This window comes from Elephantulus edwardii, unplaced genomic scaffold (genome assembly GCF_000299155.1).
Source record: "Elephantulus edwardii isolate Elephantulus edwardi_28Jun2011 unplaced genomic scaffold, EleEdw1.0 scaffold00433, whole genome shotgun sequence".
Taxonomy (NCBI): Eukaryota; Metazoa; Chordata; class Mammalia; order Macroscelidea; family Macroscelididae; genus Elephantulus; species Elephantulus edwardii.
In genome coordinates, this window is record NW_006400183.1 from 394,411 (window position 1) to 411,498 (window position 17,088).

At 39.9% G+C, this 17,088-nt stretch overlaps 1 protein-coding gene across 1 annotated transcript; it reads left to right on the forward strand.

Moving 5' to 3' along the window:
- Positions 1-2,483: 2,483 nt before the first annotated feature.
- On the forward strand, positions 2,484-4,679 carry ZSCAN23 (zinc finger and SCAN domain containing 23). Its single transcript, XM_006902641.1, has 3 exons — positions 2,484-2,858; positions 3,093-3,240; positions 4,066-4,679. Exons 1-3 carry the CDS (start codon positions 2,484-2,486, stop codon positions 4,677-4,679), a joined length of 1,137 nt encoding a protein of 378 aa, XP_006902703.1.
- The last annotated feature ends 12,409 nt before the right edge of the window (positions 4,680-17,088 follow it).

Here is a 17,088-nt window from a genome sequence, read left to right on the forward strand (position 1 = left end):
GGTTTTCCTTTTACGACATCAGGCTGGAGACTAAGGTGTGCCTGATCCAGGCTATAGTCTTTGCAATTACATGCTATGCATCAGAGAGTTGGACAGTGAATAGGGATGATAGAAAGAGAATTGATGCCTTTGAGTTGTGGTGCTGGAGAAGAGTGTTGAATATACCATGGACTGCTAGGAAAACAAACAGGTTTGTCCTGGAGAGGGTGAAGCCAGAATTCTGTTCCCTGGAGTCAAGGATTCTGAAGCTTCGTCTGACATAATTTGGGCATGCTGCAAGGAGGGACTTGTCGTTGGAGAGGAACATCATATTTGGGAGAGTGGAGGGACGGCGCAGGAGAGAAAGACCCTCGATGAGATGGATCGATTCTGTGAGTGGAGTGGTGGGAATGAATGTGTTTGAGACAGAGAGGTTGGCACAGGATAGAATGGCGTTTAGGGCTCTTGTACATAGGGTCGCTATGAGTTGCAAACGACTCGATGGCACATAACAACAACAAGAACACCAATATATGAATAATATCCTATCCCTCACTACATTGTACTTCAGGATAGAACTTGAAATTGACCTTTTTGACTATGAATGCAACACCATTCTTCTGTTTTTCATTCCCAGAATAGTATACCATCTGATTCAGTGTCCAAATCCAGTCCATCTTATTGCACTAATTCCTAGAATATCAATGTTCATACATTCCGTTTTTCACAATTACTAATTTTTCAACCTTCAATATTTTTTGTTATTATTTTACGTGTGTGTGTGTGTGTGTGTGTGTGTGTGTACCATCAAATCAGATCTGACTGGTACAAGAGGAGCTTGCCCCTCCTTCTCCAGCAGAGCATCTGGTGGATTCAAACTGTGTACCTCTGGGATTCCAGTGCAGCTTCTTGCCACTAGGCCACCAGAGCTCCCTCCACCTTCAATCTTCATACATCTCATGTTCCAGTTATTCAATGATGTTTGCCATTAATTTTCGTCATTTTGACTGACTTCCAATCTGACCTCTACCTCTGGTACTGTAACTATCTGCATCCCTCTACTGTTCATAGGTTTTCAGAGGCAAATTATTTAAGAAGCGAATGGTCAATCCTACTTCCTAGTCTGTTTTAATCTGAGAGCTTTACTGTCTAAAAACTAAAAATGGGCAACCCTATGGTTAGTTGAGATCTAAGAAGTAGGTCTTTTTTATTTTATTAATAGTCAGTTGTGGGCTGGGAGCCTCTTGTTTAAACCAATTAGGACCTTGTGTGTAGGCCTTTGTAATTCAAAGCTGGTTGGGCCTGAGTGCCACAGGTGAAGCCTGATTAGAGGTACAAACTAAATTGTCAGTTTATTTTATTTGGGGAATATTGTTTTAATTGGTACAGCACATGTCTGTCAGTTTGCTGTGCTGAGATAACCTGTAGATTGCTGTGTTCTGTGACAACTAGAGTTCATTTATTTCTATGCTGTCTTGTCATTCAAATTGTTGTAGCCATCAAGTTGGAACCAATTCATAGGTAACTCTTCAGTGGGTTTTTAGAGGCTATACATTGCACAGGAGGAGACTGCCCACCTTTCTCCTGAGGAATGTCTGATGTATTTGAATTGTGTGACTTCAAGTTACCAGCGCAACTTCTTACCCACTAGGCCAGCTGAGCTCTGGTCACATAAAAGCCTGATATATTCAAGTTGATTCATTTGAGCTGTTTTATTTAGGGTGATTCTTTGATAAAACTGTATTTTCAATTTTGGTTATTGTGATTTTTTTATTTGCTTCCCATAACAAGTCAAATATACTAGCTTACTTAATGTCAGTTTGGAGACTAAAGTACACCTAGTCCAGGCCATAGTCTTTGCAGTTACTTGCTATACATCAGAGAGTGAACAATGACTAGGAATGATAGAAGGAGAATTGACGCCTTTGAGCTGTGGTGCTGGAGAAGAGTATTGAATGTACCATGGACTGCTAGGAAAACAAACAGGTTCATCCTAAAATGGGAAAGACCAGGCAGCTCCTTAGAGGCAAGGATTCTGAAGCTTCGTCTGACATACTTAGGACATGTTGCAAAGCAGTACCACTCCTTGGAAAGGGGCATCATGCTTGGGAGGGTGGAGAGACAGCTCAGGAGAGGGAGACCCTCGATGAGATGGATTGATTCAGTGACTGGGGTAACGGGGTTAGGTGTGTTAGAGACAATAAGTTTGGCACAGCATAGAGCAGGGTTTAGGGCTGTTGTACATAGAGTTGCTTTGAGTTGCAGACGACTCAACCACACATAACAACTTGTAGCAATATTTGTTAGTCCTTATTGTTAATCTTACATTCATGTTCTCTTTTTATTATATAAAGTGACTAATTTTTGGTATAAATAGTCTCAGTACCTACCTGTTAGCATTTTTACATCTTCTTTTCTGAAAATTATTTCTTAGATCTCAGGACTTCCAGAAGAAAAGAGGTATTTACCAAGAACAGATTATTTTTTGAATAGTTAGGCCTAAAATGGCCACAGACTTGGTCCTTCAGACTCCAGAGACTCAGGAGAGACTTCTCACAGTGATGGTAAAGGAGGAAGAAAAGGACCAGGCCCTTCACACCAGAGAGATCTTTCGTAGACGCTTCAGGCAGTTGTGCTATCAGGAGACCCCTGGACCCCGAGATGCTCTTCACAGACTCCAGGAGCTCTGCCGACAGTGGCTGAGACCAGAGGTTCACACCAAGGAGCAGATCCTGGAGTTACTGGTACTGGAACAGTTTCTGACCATCCTGCCTGAGGAGCTCCAGGCCTGGGTGAGGGAGCACCACCCTGTGAGTGGAGAAGAGGCAGTGATGGTACTCGAAGACTTGGAGAGAGAGCTGGATGAGCCAGGAGAGCAGGTGATGGGAAAGGGGGAGCAGTAGTTTGTACTTACAGGAACAAGTATGAGTTATTTGTGAAATAAGTAGATTTCTTTATGCCTGACTTGATCTAGTGTAGGTTCTTAATCTTTCTATGTTGGATTTTTCTTTGCCAAATTCTTAGTCTTTCTTTTCATACGCAGAGATCCTGAGTAGGCCACGTTACAGTATCCTCTCTGGTATATGTTCCCAACTACCCTTTAATTCTATCAGGTCCCAATCCATGCTCATGGACTGGAAGAATGTGTGAAGGAGACAACAACTCTTGGAGCAACCCAGGAACCTTCAGGATCCCAGCTGGAAGCATTAGAAGAAAAGCTTCAATGTAACTTGCAAGAGATGTATCCAGTTCAAGAAATTGGTGAGAATTAGAATTTTATAAAAAAGCCTAATTCATTTCCTAAATGTTTAGCAATTTAATTTATTTATTTCGTTTCTGCTATCAGGAGCTCTGGGGGCCCAGTGGTAAAGTACTTGGCTAATATGAAGGTCAGTGATTTCAAACCACTAGTGGCCAAACAGGAGAAAAGACCTAGGGATTTACCATAGATATTTCAGCTGAGGAAACCCTTTAAGGCTATTCTACTCTGTCATCTCGGGTCATTCTGAGTTAAAATTGACTCTACAGCAACCAACAACATACTTCAGGAAAAAAGTACCTGGATGTTATAAATGGTTAATTGCTTGCCTACCAATCAAAAATTTGGTGGTTTGAATACACCCATTGGTGCCTCAGAAGAAAGGCTGGGCAATATCCTGTAAGTTTACAGCCTTGGAACAATTCTCATGGCGACCCGATCGGGTTGACATGGGTTGAAACTGACTTGATAGCAGTTGTCTTGTTGGTTTGTCTTTTATATGTTGGGCACTATTTTTAGTACTGAAGATATAGTGAGAATATTAAAATACATTTCTTGTCCTTATGGCTTTTAAAATTTTTTTTGTCTGTATAGTATTTACATTCTGATAGAAGAAGTGAGCAATTAAACAAGCAATTTCAATAAAGCCTGCTTTCTTTCTGAAATGGAGACAAATCCATATATGATTGCTTTAAAGTGAGGAAAATAAACAGGAACAATAATTACTTGTCATCTTTTACACATTCCCCTAGCTGTTTTCCCCACCCTTTTTTGTCTTTGGAAGGATAACATTCGTGTTAACCAGGTACTATCATTTACTATTTCAGATGTACTAGGTGGTACTTGGAATGTGGAATTAGCTCCAAAGAGGGAGATTTCTAAAGATATGAAGTGTCTTGTGGAACTATCTGGAAAACGAAATGGTGATATTTCTCAAGTTCCTGAATGTGGAGACACCTATGACAATGAAGGAAGGTTGGAAAAACAGCGAATTAGCTCTTCAGTGGAGAGACCCTTTATCTGTAGTGAATGTGGAAAAAGCTTCACCCAGAACTCCATCCTTATTGAGCACCACAGAACTCATACAGGCGAGAAGCCCTATGAATGTGATGAGTGTGGGCGGGCCTTCAGCCAACGGTCAGGCCTTTTTCAGCATCAGAGACTCCACACAGGGGAGAAGCGCTACCGGTGTAGCATTTGTGGCAAAGCCTTCAGCCAGAATGCTGGGCTTTTCCATCACCTCAGAATCCACACTGGGGAAAAACCCTACCAGTGCAATCAGTGCAATAAAAGTTTTAGTCGGCGGTCAGTCCTTATTAAGCATCAGAGAATTCACACTGGAGAGAGACCTTATGAATGTGAAGAATGTGGCAAAAACTTCATTTATCACTGTAACCTCATCCAGCATCGGAAAATCCACCCTGTAGCTCAATCCAGATAACTTCTTGGAGCAGGTAGGACAGAATTTCCTGATATGAGACCACTAGGCAAAGTAGCTCAGGGATTACTTCTTTTTTGTCCCTAAGAGAGAAATTCAAACTCAGCTCATTGCTATTGAGTTAGAACCAATTCATAACAGACCCTGCAGTGGGCTATAAGTTGCACAAGAAGAGACTACCTATCTTTCTCCTACCTCTAAGAGAATAGTGAGAGAATAGTTAATACTTTAATCTTAAAGTTTGGAAAGCTCCAGGAAAAGCTAGTGAACATGCCTTTATTCTTGTTCTGAGAGAAGTAAATATCTTAAATAACATCTGTAAAGTTTTCTGTGGTCAATAACATCTATGGCTTTACCATACTAATATTAACTTCTTGTTTCACTTCACCTTCATCATGATGTATACTGTAGATCTAGCCACACACACACCCGTGCAAGAAGTTTTCTAGGTACACTTCAGGAAAACTGTTCTTCATCCTAATTTTCAAACACTCTTAAACATATTAAATGGGGTTTTTATAAATGTTTAAAAGCAGTTTGAAGCCTGAGTTTGAAATAGAATGTCAAGAGCAGTTCATGGAATATTTAAAAATGAATAATGATATTTCTAGTCTAATATAAATTACCTTATTTCTAATGTACATTACCTAATTTCTTTCTTATCTCATAAGATATGTTAATATACCTTTTATTCTACAAAAGAGCAGATTAATATAAATCTATTTCTTTAGATTTTTAGTTACTCAGCATTTAGTTAAAGATCAAGTAATTCAAGCAAACACATGTTATTAGCAGCTCAGTGACTTCACAACAAATATTTGTGGAGAAACAAATGTGAATAAAATCTGATATCTTACTTCCTATCTTTGTCTTGAAAATACTACCTTTTCCCATTCTTTCTGTGGTGTATAATAAGCATTTTTAATTTTCCTTTTTTTAACATTTTGTTATGGAAAATTTCAAACATATTCAAATGTATAGAGAAGATTGTATGATCAGTTTTTCATACTGATTGTTTTTTATAACCTCCACACTTGTCATCATTTTCTATTGATTATCTTCAAGGACATGCATCCTCACATGACTGTTTACAAAGGCCCAGGAGACAAAAAGGAAAGCCTACAAAGAAGACATTCTAGCAGACCAAATACAAGAGTTGTTGTTATTGTTTAATGCCGTCAAGTCGTAGATGACTCATAGCGACCCTGTGAACAAACAGCCTGAGCACTGTTCGTACATAGAGTTTCCGGAGGCAAGCCATTTTGGAAGTGGATGCCACTCCTGCTTTCAGAATACAAGAGTAGATAAGAATAATAGAAGAACTATAAGAAAACTTTGACAGTCAATTACCTTATTTGACAAATTAGCAAATGGAGGTTCTGGGAATGATCCCAAATCACATAACTAGTAAAAGCAAAAGTAGCACTTGTTGTTAGGTACAGTCAAGTCAAATACAACTCAGCAATTCTATGAACAACCAACCTGAAACCTATCTTATCCAGTGCCATTCTCATTATTTCTGACACACATTGCTGAAGGCACTGTGTCTGTCCATCTCACTGGTGGTCTTCCTCTCCTTTGCTGATCTTCCATCCTTTGAAGTATTATATACCTTTCCATTGAATAGCCTTGCCTAGCTACATGTCCAAAGTATGAAAGACAAAGCTTTATCATCTTTGCCTCCAAGGAGCACGCTGGCTGTCTCCAAGATATATCTGTTTGTTCTTTTGGCAGCCCATGGGATATTCAACACTCTTCTCCAACACCCAACTCAAAGGCTTCACTTCTTCTTCTATCATTCTATTTCATTGTCTAGCTCTCTGGTACATAGCAGATGATTGAGAAGACTACGGCCTGAATTAGGTGCAACTTAGTCTTCAAATGAACATCATTGCTTATCAGCAGGAGAGGTCCCTGACAGCATATTTGTCCAATACAATGTATGTATCTCCTGATTTCCTAACTGCTGTTACCAAGGGTATTGATTGTTGATCCAAGGAAGGTAATATCATTGATAGCTTCAATCCTTTCTCCATCTATCATAATGTTGACTGTTGGACCTGTGGTGAGGACCTTTGTTTTCTTGATGTTGAGATGTAATCCATACAGAAGGCTGTAGTCCTTGATCTTCTGCAGCAAGCATTTCATATCCTCCTCACTTTGAGCAAGCAAAGTTGTGTCATCTGCGAGTCTTCCTCAAATCCTGATCCTATATTCTTCTTCACAGAGTCAAGCTCCTCAAATTATTTGCTCAGCACACAGATTAAATAGATACAGAGAAAGGATACAACCTTGATGCACACTCTTCCTGATTTTAAACCATGCAGTGTTCTCCTACTCCATTTGGAGAACAGCTTCTTGATCTAGGAATAGATTTTGTATTAGCACAGTTAAGTGTTCTGGGATTTCCATTCTTCTCAATCTTAGCCATAATTTGTTATGATCTACACAGTCAGATGCCTTTACATAGTCAATAAAACACAGACAGACATTCTCCTGATATTCTTTTGGTATTCTGGACATTACGTAGAACTCTTATAATAGGCTTTTGGGTTTTTGGTTTTTTCCAAACTAAGGAGCTATAAGATGAAAGAGGAAAAAGGCAGTATTTCCTTGTGAAAGCTAAGATAGAACATATAAAAAACCTTTTAAGAGGTTATTAGAAATTTAGGTGAGAGGGATGGTAGGATGGAAGCACAGAACTTTCTTGAAGAATAGATGGAAAACAATTTGGAATTTCCAGACTTACATTGTAGAGGAAAGTGGGAACAGAGGGCACTGAATAGCATCTTGAAGGGATAATGCAAGGGTGATGAGCCATTTTAAGCCAGCAGTGCAATGAGTGGTATCCAGGCATTGAGCTGAATAGCTTCATAAGTTAATACATTGAATCCACATGTGGAACCAGAACCCCTTTCTCACTTCATGGTACCAAAGACTCTGTTTTTGTTATCTCAACATCTTTCACAAGGCCAGTGACATTGTAGTCTTACCACACTACCATTGCATTCTCCTGGTTTTCTCTTAACAATGGGCAGAAAGAGATCTACAAGCCCCAAACTGCTGGTGATTAGGAAATGGATTTAAGCATTTAAAACAAAGAACAAACTATCATTTGCCCCTCTTTTGCTGCTTTCTTCAGGCACAGTTTATCATTTATGAACTTGGAGGTAGTACTGACTAGGACAGGTGAACGTGGATGCGAGGTGTTTTACAAATAAGAACAGCTAGGAGAACTCCCTCCCACCTCCCTTTGAGAACCTTTGATCTTCTGAAAGACTAGCCCAATTCCAGGCGGGATCAACAATTCTCTATGTACCTGTGCCTATATCCCTGGGATGTGGTTGTAGTCCCTTCTATTGGGTTGCAGATCTTGAAAAGTTAAATGATTCTTAACAGTTAAGATACGAAGCAGTTCTTTAAGTTTCTGTTAGGAATTAAAGTGATGAATCTCCCTGAAGTCTGATGTAGATAATCTAAAGGCCAGACTCTGGAAGACTCGGGGGCTCAGGAGATCCTAGGGCAGCTTGGTGCTGCTCTGTATTCACAGTGAGGGAGATAAGAGGTATCAGCCCTGTGTAAGTGGTTGATGGCACGAGAGGTTGCAAGCCTCGGTCAACCATCCACACATGAGTTTGAGTGGTTCCAAGAAGGTTCTACAGTTGTGAGGATACTAACGTGAGCCAAATACAAATCAACCGGATTGCTGGGTCCTCCGTGCTACCTAGAGAGGACACAGAAAAGCCAGCAGAGACATATTTGGGCATTGTGATGTATTTCCGATTTCTGTGGCATAGTTTGTAACCAACCCACTTAGCCCTTTCTCTGCAGACAAGTCTTCGCTTCTAACATTAGCCAATTCTGAATGGTGGAGGTAGAAAGCAAGCTCTGTGTCCTGGCAGGATACCCTATACATCTAGGAGTTCATGGAACCTGGTTCTCCTCTCTAGTAAAGAGCACATCTCAGGAGTTGGATTCACTTTTTTTGTTGGTGCCCTGGACTTTTCAGATATGTAGAGAGCTGAACATAAATGCCATATTCAGTTTATCACACCCACTGCCCTTAGAGATGCCTCTCTATGGTCCATTGGCTGATGAATCCTTAAGGCTGAAAGATGATTTCTTCATGTATCCCTTTCCTGAGCCCTAAAATCATATTAACACAGTCTATAGGGAGTTGGCTCCTAACTCAAAGGCTACACTTCTCTGGTGGTTTGAATCCTCCAGATGCTTGAGTGAAAGATGGGCTATTTTCTCCCATGGGATTGCACCTTCAAAACCTGCTAGAAGGTCAGCCATGAGTTTGTTCTGACTGAACGGCAATGAGAGATCTCGAAAGCCATATTACCTGATGAGATTTCAGTATTCATAAAAACCCCTTACAGTAATGTTCACATTGTTCACAACATATATATTATAAAGGCCTAGTAATTTTAAAGCAATTTTACCATAACTTTATCCTCTTAATTTTGCAAACGGGTGGTTTTTATTCAGAAGTTAGCATATTAACAAAATCAATATTTATTTAGTGGCAAATGTGTACCAGACTCTCAAATGTCAGGAAAAATTGGAATAAACCAGATAACAGACACTGTACAGTATAATGGTAAAAGACAGATAAACAATTACAATATAGATGGTAAGGGCCTTGAGGAGAAAAAGACAAAGTTAGCACAGACAAGTATCTTTGGAGTAGAGTATGGAGAGCCAAAGATAGATTAAAAAAAAAAGGTAGATTCCTTGACTAGGCAATAGCAGAGCTAGCTCAGTGGAAGAGTAGAAGTTGGCTAGCAAAGAGGAAATGGACCCTGGTTGATAGATATAATGTGACAGAGTGATAATAAAACTGTTTTAGAAAACTGCAAGTAGGTATATTGGAGCTGGGGCAAAGAGGAAAAGTAGATAGTACCTAAAATTTACCGAAGAATTTAGACTGTTTAGAGTGGTATGCCACCACTCATCTGTCAGTTTGTTTGATTGTGGTGGCTTGCTTATTATTGTGATGCTGAAATCTATACCACCAATATTTCAAGTACCACCAGTATTTCAAATAAAAGTGACATGATGCCACCAGTATTTGAAATACCCATAGGAGACAGATTATAGCAGAGCTCCAGGCCACGATAAACTAAGAAACAGGGCCCTTGAAAACCTGATGAATAATAACTTTATCTAATAACCTGCCAGAAGATAAGACACTCAGGTTGGAAGTTGCTCAAATACAAAAGAAGAAACACTGGTTTTTCAAACTAGAATCTGCCTTAATGATATGGATTGAGCAATGCTTTCAGCCAATAGAAGTTCTTCATTTGCCGAGGTATTTTACATGGCTCAAAAGAAGGACAAATGACTAAACATCCATTACTAATCAGAACAATGTATAAAATATAAATCTAGGAAAATTGGAGGTTGTCAATATTAAATGGAACACATAAAGACCAGTATCCTATGCATCAATAGTATTTCAAATAGCTGAATACTGACCATTTTGAATTGGAAAATCATAAAGTCTACTGTGCCAGGAATGACAAAATAGAAGAGGAAAGTCAAGATCTATCTTGAAGTATATTATGCATTCAAGGAAAAGCTGTTAATATGATTATTTTTCAAATGTAGTGTCAACCACTAAATATGACCTTGAGTATATTTTTATTATGGGTCATCAAGTCCACTATGTGGATTCTCAAAATAGTTTTCAAGTTGTTCTCCATTATTGCAGTTTTTCTTCTAATCCATCCTCCCAATTGCTGCCGCAATGGCTTTTCTAGATGTAAATCTAATGCTAATCAGTGAATCCAAAACCAGATGAGCTGGTGTACCACTGCCCTAATTTTGCTCTCCAGCCATGTTGATCTGCCCCATTGTTTGAACAGGCTAGTTTCTCCCCGCATTTTCTCACCCCCCTTTCTCTATCTTCTTTAACACAGCAAACCCTTACTTCTGCTCCTTCAGATTTCCCCCCCTCTCTTCTCTGCCACTTCTCTGCCTAATAAGTGTATTTGATTCTTATTCATAGTGACCATGTACAACAGAGTGGAACTATCCAACAGGCTTCCAAGGCTGTAACTTGTAGGAAAGCTGACTGTCCCATCTTTCTCCCAAGGAATGAGTTTCAAAAGACCTCCAGTTCAGCAGCTAAGCGTCATTTATCATGTTACAGACAGTATTCTAATCTATACACGAACATTTCTTTAATTTTGCATGCAGGCCTGCATGTCCACATCTCTTTCAAGACCGAGATTTCTGAAGACTAACGCATAAACTTAATATTCTTGTTCCCATCACAAAGGGAACCATTATCCCTTTGTGGTACCAAAGCAACCATAGGAAGGAAAAGACGGGTGTATTAGAACTAGAAGAATTATGGTGTCCCTTCCAGGCCTAACAATGGTCTTTACATCTTACCACCATCAGACGCCCAAGTGCCTAGAGCCATTCCTTGAAGAAATCCCTCGCTGAGATCTCATACTCTCGCCCCTTGCACCTAGTCCGGTTGGATTATAAGGTCCCAACTTTGTGTAACATAGGCAGTTACCAAGACACAACCAACTCCGAGTTCCTAGAGGGTCTGTAAATCCCTAGAGGGTCTCTAAGAAAGTGGGTGGAGGAGTGAGCGGCTGGGCTAAAGGCAGGCGCACTTCAGGTCTTTATGACGTATCTGTTGTCAGGATGATGTCGCGCCCAGGAATGAAGTACCTTTAGAAATTGATGAGCCGCCAGTACCTACCGGGCTCCCATGAGATTTCAGGCAGGTGCCCCGGGGGTCTGGCGGGCCTGGGAATTCTGCGTAGGCTTGGCCGCAGGCGCCTTCTCCCTTCTTCCTGCATACCCATGAGCCCACAGCCTCAGTTACGAGTGGGAGGTCCTACAAAACTCCCCTTGCTGGGGGGATACATTCCTGGCACACACCCTTCCTGATTTTAAACCGTGTAATATTTCCTATTGGAACAACAGCTTCTTGGTCTAGGTATAGATATGTTGTTGATTTTGTGTGCCATCCAGTCAGAACAAACTCATAACTGACCTTCCAGTGGCTTTTCAAAAGCAGTTAATCACATGGGAGGAGATTGCCTATCTTTCCCTGGAGCAGCTAATAGGTTCCAACCACATGCCTTTAGGATTGCAGTGCCGCTTCTTACCACTATGCCATCACTAGAGCTAAAAACTTAAGAACTGTGACATTAACTAATAGAAGCACATCGTTTTATTGCAGCATTATTTACTACAGCAAAGAGACTGAGCGCCCGTCATTGGAGGAACAGTTACAGAAACAATGGTTTATGTACCCTTACTCACTAGGCCACAGAGCTCCCCGAACAACACTCAAGACTGATAAATTATTCGTGAAAAGCTGCATAATAGGAATACATCTAGAGGAAATTATGCTCAGTGACACAAGTCATCCACAAAAGGACATATATTGTATAAGACCATTATTTAAAAAGACTAAGGAAAGGTATGTGGTATGGAGTTGTGCTGCCAACCCAAAGGTGCCTGCCCTTTCACCCACCAGGTGTTCCTTGGGAGAAAGATGGGCAGTCTCCTCTCATGTAATTTATGGAGTCTGAAAATCCCCTGGATGATCACCTATGACTCATTTCTGCCTCAAAAGCACATAATAACAAGGACTTGAATGGGTACCAGGGATGAGAAGAAAGGGAGAAGGGAGTAAAAGTAGATAATAGACATTAATAAACTTGGATGAAGAGAAAAGCAATATACAAGAGGAGTTAGTTGATCAACATTGTAATTAACTACATTAATCAATTATAATTAGTTGATCAGGTCTGTAATTAATTACATTAATCAATTGTAATTAATGTTATAAAACAATGTGTTTAAATTATTGAATGAAAATCAGTATGATTTGTAAACTTCCAAGTCAAAATAAAATACAAAAATCATTTTAGTATAATAAAAACTCTCAAAATACATAAAATTAATGTAGTATATTGAACTCCCATACCTATCACTTTTATTTAACAATAATTAGTGTTTAAAATGATACTATTTCCATAAAGGAAGCATTTCCTTCAAAGGTTTTGCAGATCAAGAAGCCCCAAAATGAAAGTTCAAAATGGTCAGAGGACAGAGGAAAAGCATAAATGCAAGCTGTCAAACTTTGTAGAATTGTACAGAGTTGTGGGGGGTACTTTTGATTAGTTAACATTTGAAGTGGCCTGATAAGATTAATTTATTAAGAATTTCCATTAGCCTTAGTTTCCTGTGTCCCTGTATGAACTGGTTCCATGTGTGTCTTGCACATCCCGAGTGGGGCACCTCAGAATATTGCAGAGCTAGTTATCTTGGTAAAAAATATGTTCACTGGTCATGTACTTTAAAAATAAAAGCAGGGGCTATTGTGAAGGAGATGATTTCATAAGAGGTCCAGGGGCCTCTTTGAGTAAGAACTAGAAAGTTCTGACTCGGATATACAAGAAAGTCACGAATACCAGGTGAGAGCAAGAGAAAGAAACTGACATTTATTAAGACATTCATAAATAAACCTGTGGAAACTCTATAAACATAGAAGAACGACAATAGTTCTTTTGTTTATAAGGTTGGTACTAGATGGCTCATATGTTGTTTCATGAAATTCTTCTGTGTCAGCCAGAATGGATGTCATTTGACATCCACCTTGATCTTTCCTTCCTCTTCTGCCTTTGTAATGATCTTTTGCATTCTTCATGGACGATATTCTTTATCTCCTACAGCTCATTTGGTCTTCGTTCATTGGTGTTCAAGGCCTCAAACCTGTTCCTGAGATGGTTTTGAAATTTGAGTGGGATAGACTTAAGGCCAAATTTTGGTTCTTGTGGTTTTAATTTTCTTCAACTTCAGCTTGAACCTGTATATGAATAGTTGGTGGTCTGTTCTACAATAAGCACCTAGCTTGGTTTTCACAGCAGTTATTGAGCAGAGAAGACTTTCATGAAACAATGTGTAAGCAAGAGACTGTAAGAAGGAACTTCAAGCTGCTCTGAAAGAACTGGCAAAAAACAAGGCTCCGGGAGTTGACGGCATACCAATTGACATAGTTCAACAAACAGACACTATCTTGGATGTGCTAACTAAGTTGTGCCAAGGAATCTGGAGGACAGCCACCTGGCCAACTGACTGGAAGAGATCGATATTTGTTCCCATTCCAAAAAAGGGTGACCCGACATAGTGTGTAAATTATCTAACAATATCATTAATATTATATGCAAGCAAGATTCTGCTGAAAATTACCCAAAAACGACTGGAGCAACACGTCAACTAAGAACTGGCAGATGTGCAGGCTGGATTTAGAAGAAACCATGGTACTAGGCTTTTTATAGCTAATGTCAGATCTTGGCAGAAAGCAGAGAGTACAAGAGAAATGGCTGTCTCATTGACTATGCAAAGGCTTTTGACTTTTGTGTGGATCACAACAAACTGTGGCTGACTCTGAGAAGAATGGGAATCCCAGGACATTTGATTGTGCTTATGCGAAACCTATACTTGAACCAACATGCTGTCATCAGAACAGAGCAAGGAGACACTGCATGGTTCAAAATTGGAAGGGTGTCTGTCAGGGATGTATTCTGTCTCCATACCTTTTCAATCTGTAAGCAGAAAAGATCTGGAATGTTGGGCTGTATGAGGAGAAATGTGTCATCAAGATTGGTGGAAGAGTCATTAACAACCTGCGTTATGAAGATGACACAACTCTGCCTGCTGAAACTGAAGAGGACCTGAAACACTTTCTGCAGAAGGTCAAAGACTGCGTCCTTCAATATGGATTGAGGCTCAATATCAAGAAGACAAAGGGGCATCAGGATGGATGGTGAAGAGATTGAGATATTAACAGTTTTAGTTTACTTGCTTCCACAATCAACACTCTTGGTACCAGCAGCCAGGAAATCAAGAGATGAATTGCATTGGGAAAGTCAGCTGTCAAGGACCTCTCCAGAGTACTGATGAGCAACAATGCCAGTCTGGTGCTCCTGATCCAGGCCATAGTCTTGGGAGGTTGGCACAGCATAGAGCAGGGTTTAGAGCTCTTGCACATGGGGTCACTATGAGTCACAAGAGATTCAACAGCACAGACAACAACCAGATGGCACTTAACAACATATAACGCCAAAGCCCTTGTCTCCATTTTAGAGATGGATGAAGCAGCTGGAGACTGTAAGATAGTACTTTTATTTTGGTTGAAGATCTGTGTGGATTGTTTGGTTGTTTTTATTTAAGCTTCTTGTTTAGAGTCAATAAGACCTCCTTGGGGACCCTTATATTTAAAAGTTGGACCTGAGGGTTTATATTTTAATCCCTTGTTACTATATTTTGGAGGAACATTCTTTTTTTCTGTTTGTTTTTAATAATTTTAATGAGCATTTACAGAGATTTTGGATTTCCATTCATCCATTGCTGGACTTCTCTCCCTGCCCACCCCACCCCCTGCTCCCAGTTCTCTCCTCTTTCAAAAGTAAAAGAAACACTCCTTCCCTGGTACACAGTCCCCCCCGCACCCCTCACACCGTCCCAAGTACATTCCACTATGCAACCTTAATTGTGGACTCTTGTGATAACCACAAGACCCTATCATACATCGCTTTTAAATTATTCACTCCCTCATCTGTTTCAGTGCAGTACACACAATTTATCCAGTTTTTCTCATTCTTACCCCAACCCTGATATCAGTCCCATTTTACAACAGTGGCACCATGCAATATTTGTCCTTTTGCGACTGAGATATTTCACTCAGCATACTGTCCTCCAGGCTCACCCATTTTGAATAATATTGCATGAGTTCCTTGTTTTTCAATGCAGCATAGTATTCCATTGTGTGAATATACCACAGCTTCTCTATCCATTCGTTTGTTGATGGGCACCTGGGTTGTTTCCAACTCCTTGCTGCTGTGAACAGAGCTGCAATAAACATGGGTGTTCATATATCTGCGTGGATGTCAGTTATGGTCTCTTTGGGATATATTCCCAGCAGTGGAATTGCTGGGTCAAACGGTATCTCTATTTGCAACTTTTTGAGAAAGTGCCATACAGCCTTCCACAGTGGTTGCACCATTTTACACTCCCACCAACTGTGAATAAGGGTTCCAGTTTCTCCACAACCTCGCCAGCATTTGTTGTTTGCTGTTCTGTTAAATTGTGCTATTCTGACTGGGGTGAGATGATATCTCAGAGTTGTTCTGATTTGCATCTCTCTTAGAGCTAGGTATTTTGAACGCTTCTTCATGTGCTTTGTTGGCCATCTGAATGTCTTCTTTGGTAAAGTGTATGTTCATATCCTGTGCCCATTTTTTCTATTGGATTATTTACCTTTATCTTGTTGTGATGCTCAAGTATTTTATAAATTCTAGGTATAAGTCCCTTATCAGACATGTCATTACCAAATACTTTTTCCCAGTCTGTGGCTTCCCTTTTTACCCTGTTGGAGAAGTTTTTGGATGTGCATAGGGATTTGATTCTTAGAAGGTCCCATTCATCTATTTTATCTTCTCCTGGTTGTAGATAGGAACATTCTTTTTAAGTCATACAGCACTCTGGCCAGTTTGGGGTGATGAGGCCAATTTGGGGTGATGAGATAATCTGGGTTTGCTGTGAAACTGAATTTTGTGCCATTTGCTTGACACTGAATGAAATGCCATAATGGAACAACTGTGCCATAGGTGTGCCAAACACCTTTATGGCTACCCATTGTGGGTGGTGTTTGGTGGAGCTCCCAGATTGATTCAAGTTTGGAAGCAGGAGTGGCATCCACTTCCTAAACCTCTGAAAACTCTATGAACTTGGAAAAACGACAATAATTACAGAAAGGCTGCAGGCCTTTTGTTCATGGGGTTGCTGAGTCATGCTCAACCTGACGGCAATAAACAACAACAACAACAACAGACTATGAATGGTCAGGACAGACTGACCTCATCTTTATCTTATAAAAGGATTTATATATTATTTTCCAGGAAAGAGTGGGGTTTACATAGTGAATGGTGCATTCCTTCTAATAGATATATGATAATTTCTGGCCATCTCGTCTTTTGAGAGTCTATTTTGCCACATTCCTTGAGAGTCTGTTTTTATTATTATATTACCACAGTCTGTGTCAAAAACAGTTCTGATTGACCATATCAGTATTTCCTCTGCCATTCCCTATCACTATGAAAAAATGGAGTCCTTTTCAGACCTATGTTGGCTATTTTAGGTGTTGTAGCTCTGTCTGACTGCTTTTTCATATTAGCATTATGCCGTTTTTGTCATATTTAAGTTCAAGGAACTGAAGAACAAATTCGAACCTAGAGTTGCTATAATCAAGGATGCTTTAGGCAGAATATTAAATGATCCAGGAAGTATTAAAAGAAGATGGAAGGAATATACTGAGTCATCGTATAGAAAGGAATTGGCAGATACAGAAGAATTTAATGAAATAACATAT

What these genes read in the sequence shown, in the direction of transcription:
- ZSCAN23 (XM_006902641.1), top strand. Translation starts at nt 2,484, where the DNA reads ATGGCCACAGACTTGGTCCTTCAGACTCCAGAGACTCAGGAGAGACTT. An exon ending in TGGATGAGCCAGGAGAGCAG is followed by an intron (nt 2,859 to 3,092) that starts GTGATGGGAAAG and finishes TAATTCTATCAG; the next exon opens with GTCCCAATCCATGCTCATGG. An exon ending in GTATCCAGTTCAAGAAATTG is followed by an intron (nt 3,241 to 4,065) that starts GTGAGAATTAGA and finishes TTACTATTTCAG; the next exon opens with ATGTACTAGGTGGTACTTGG.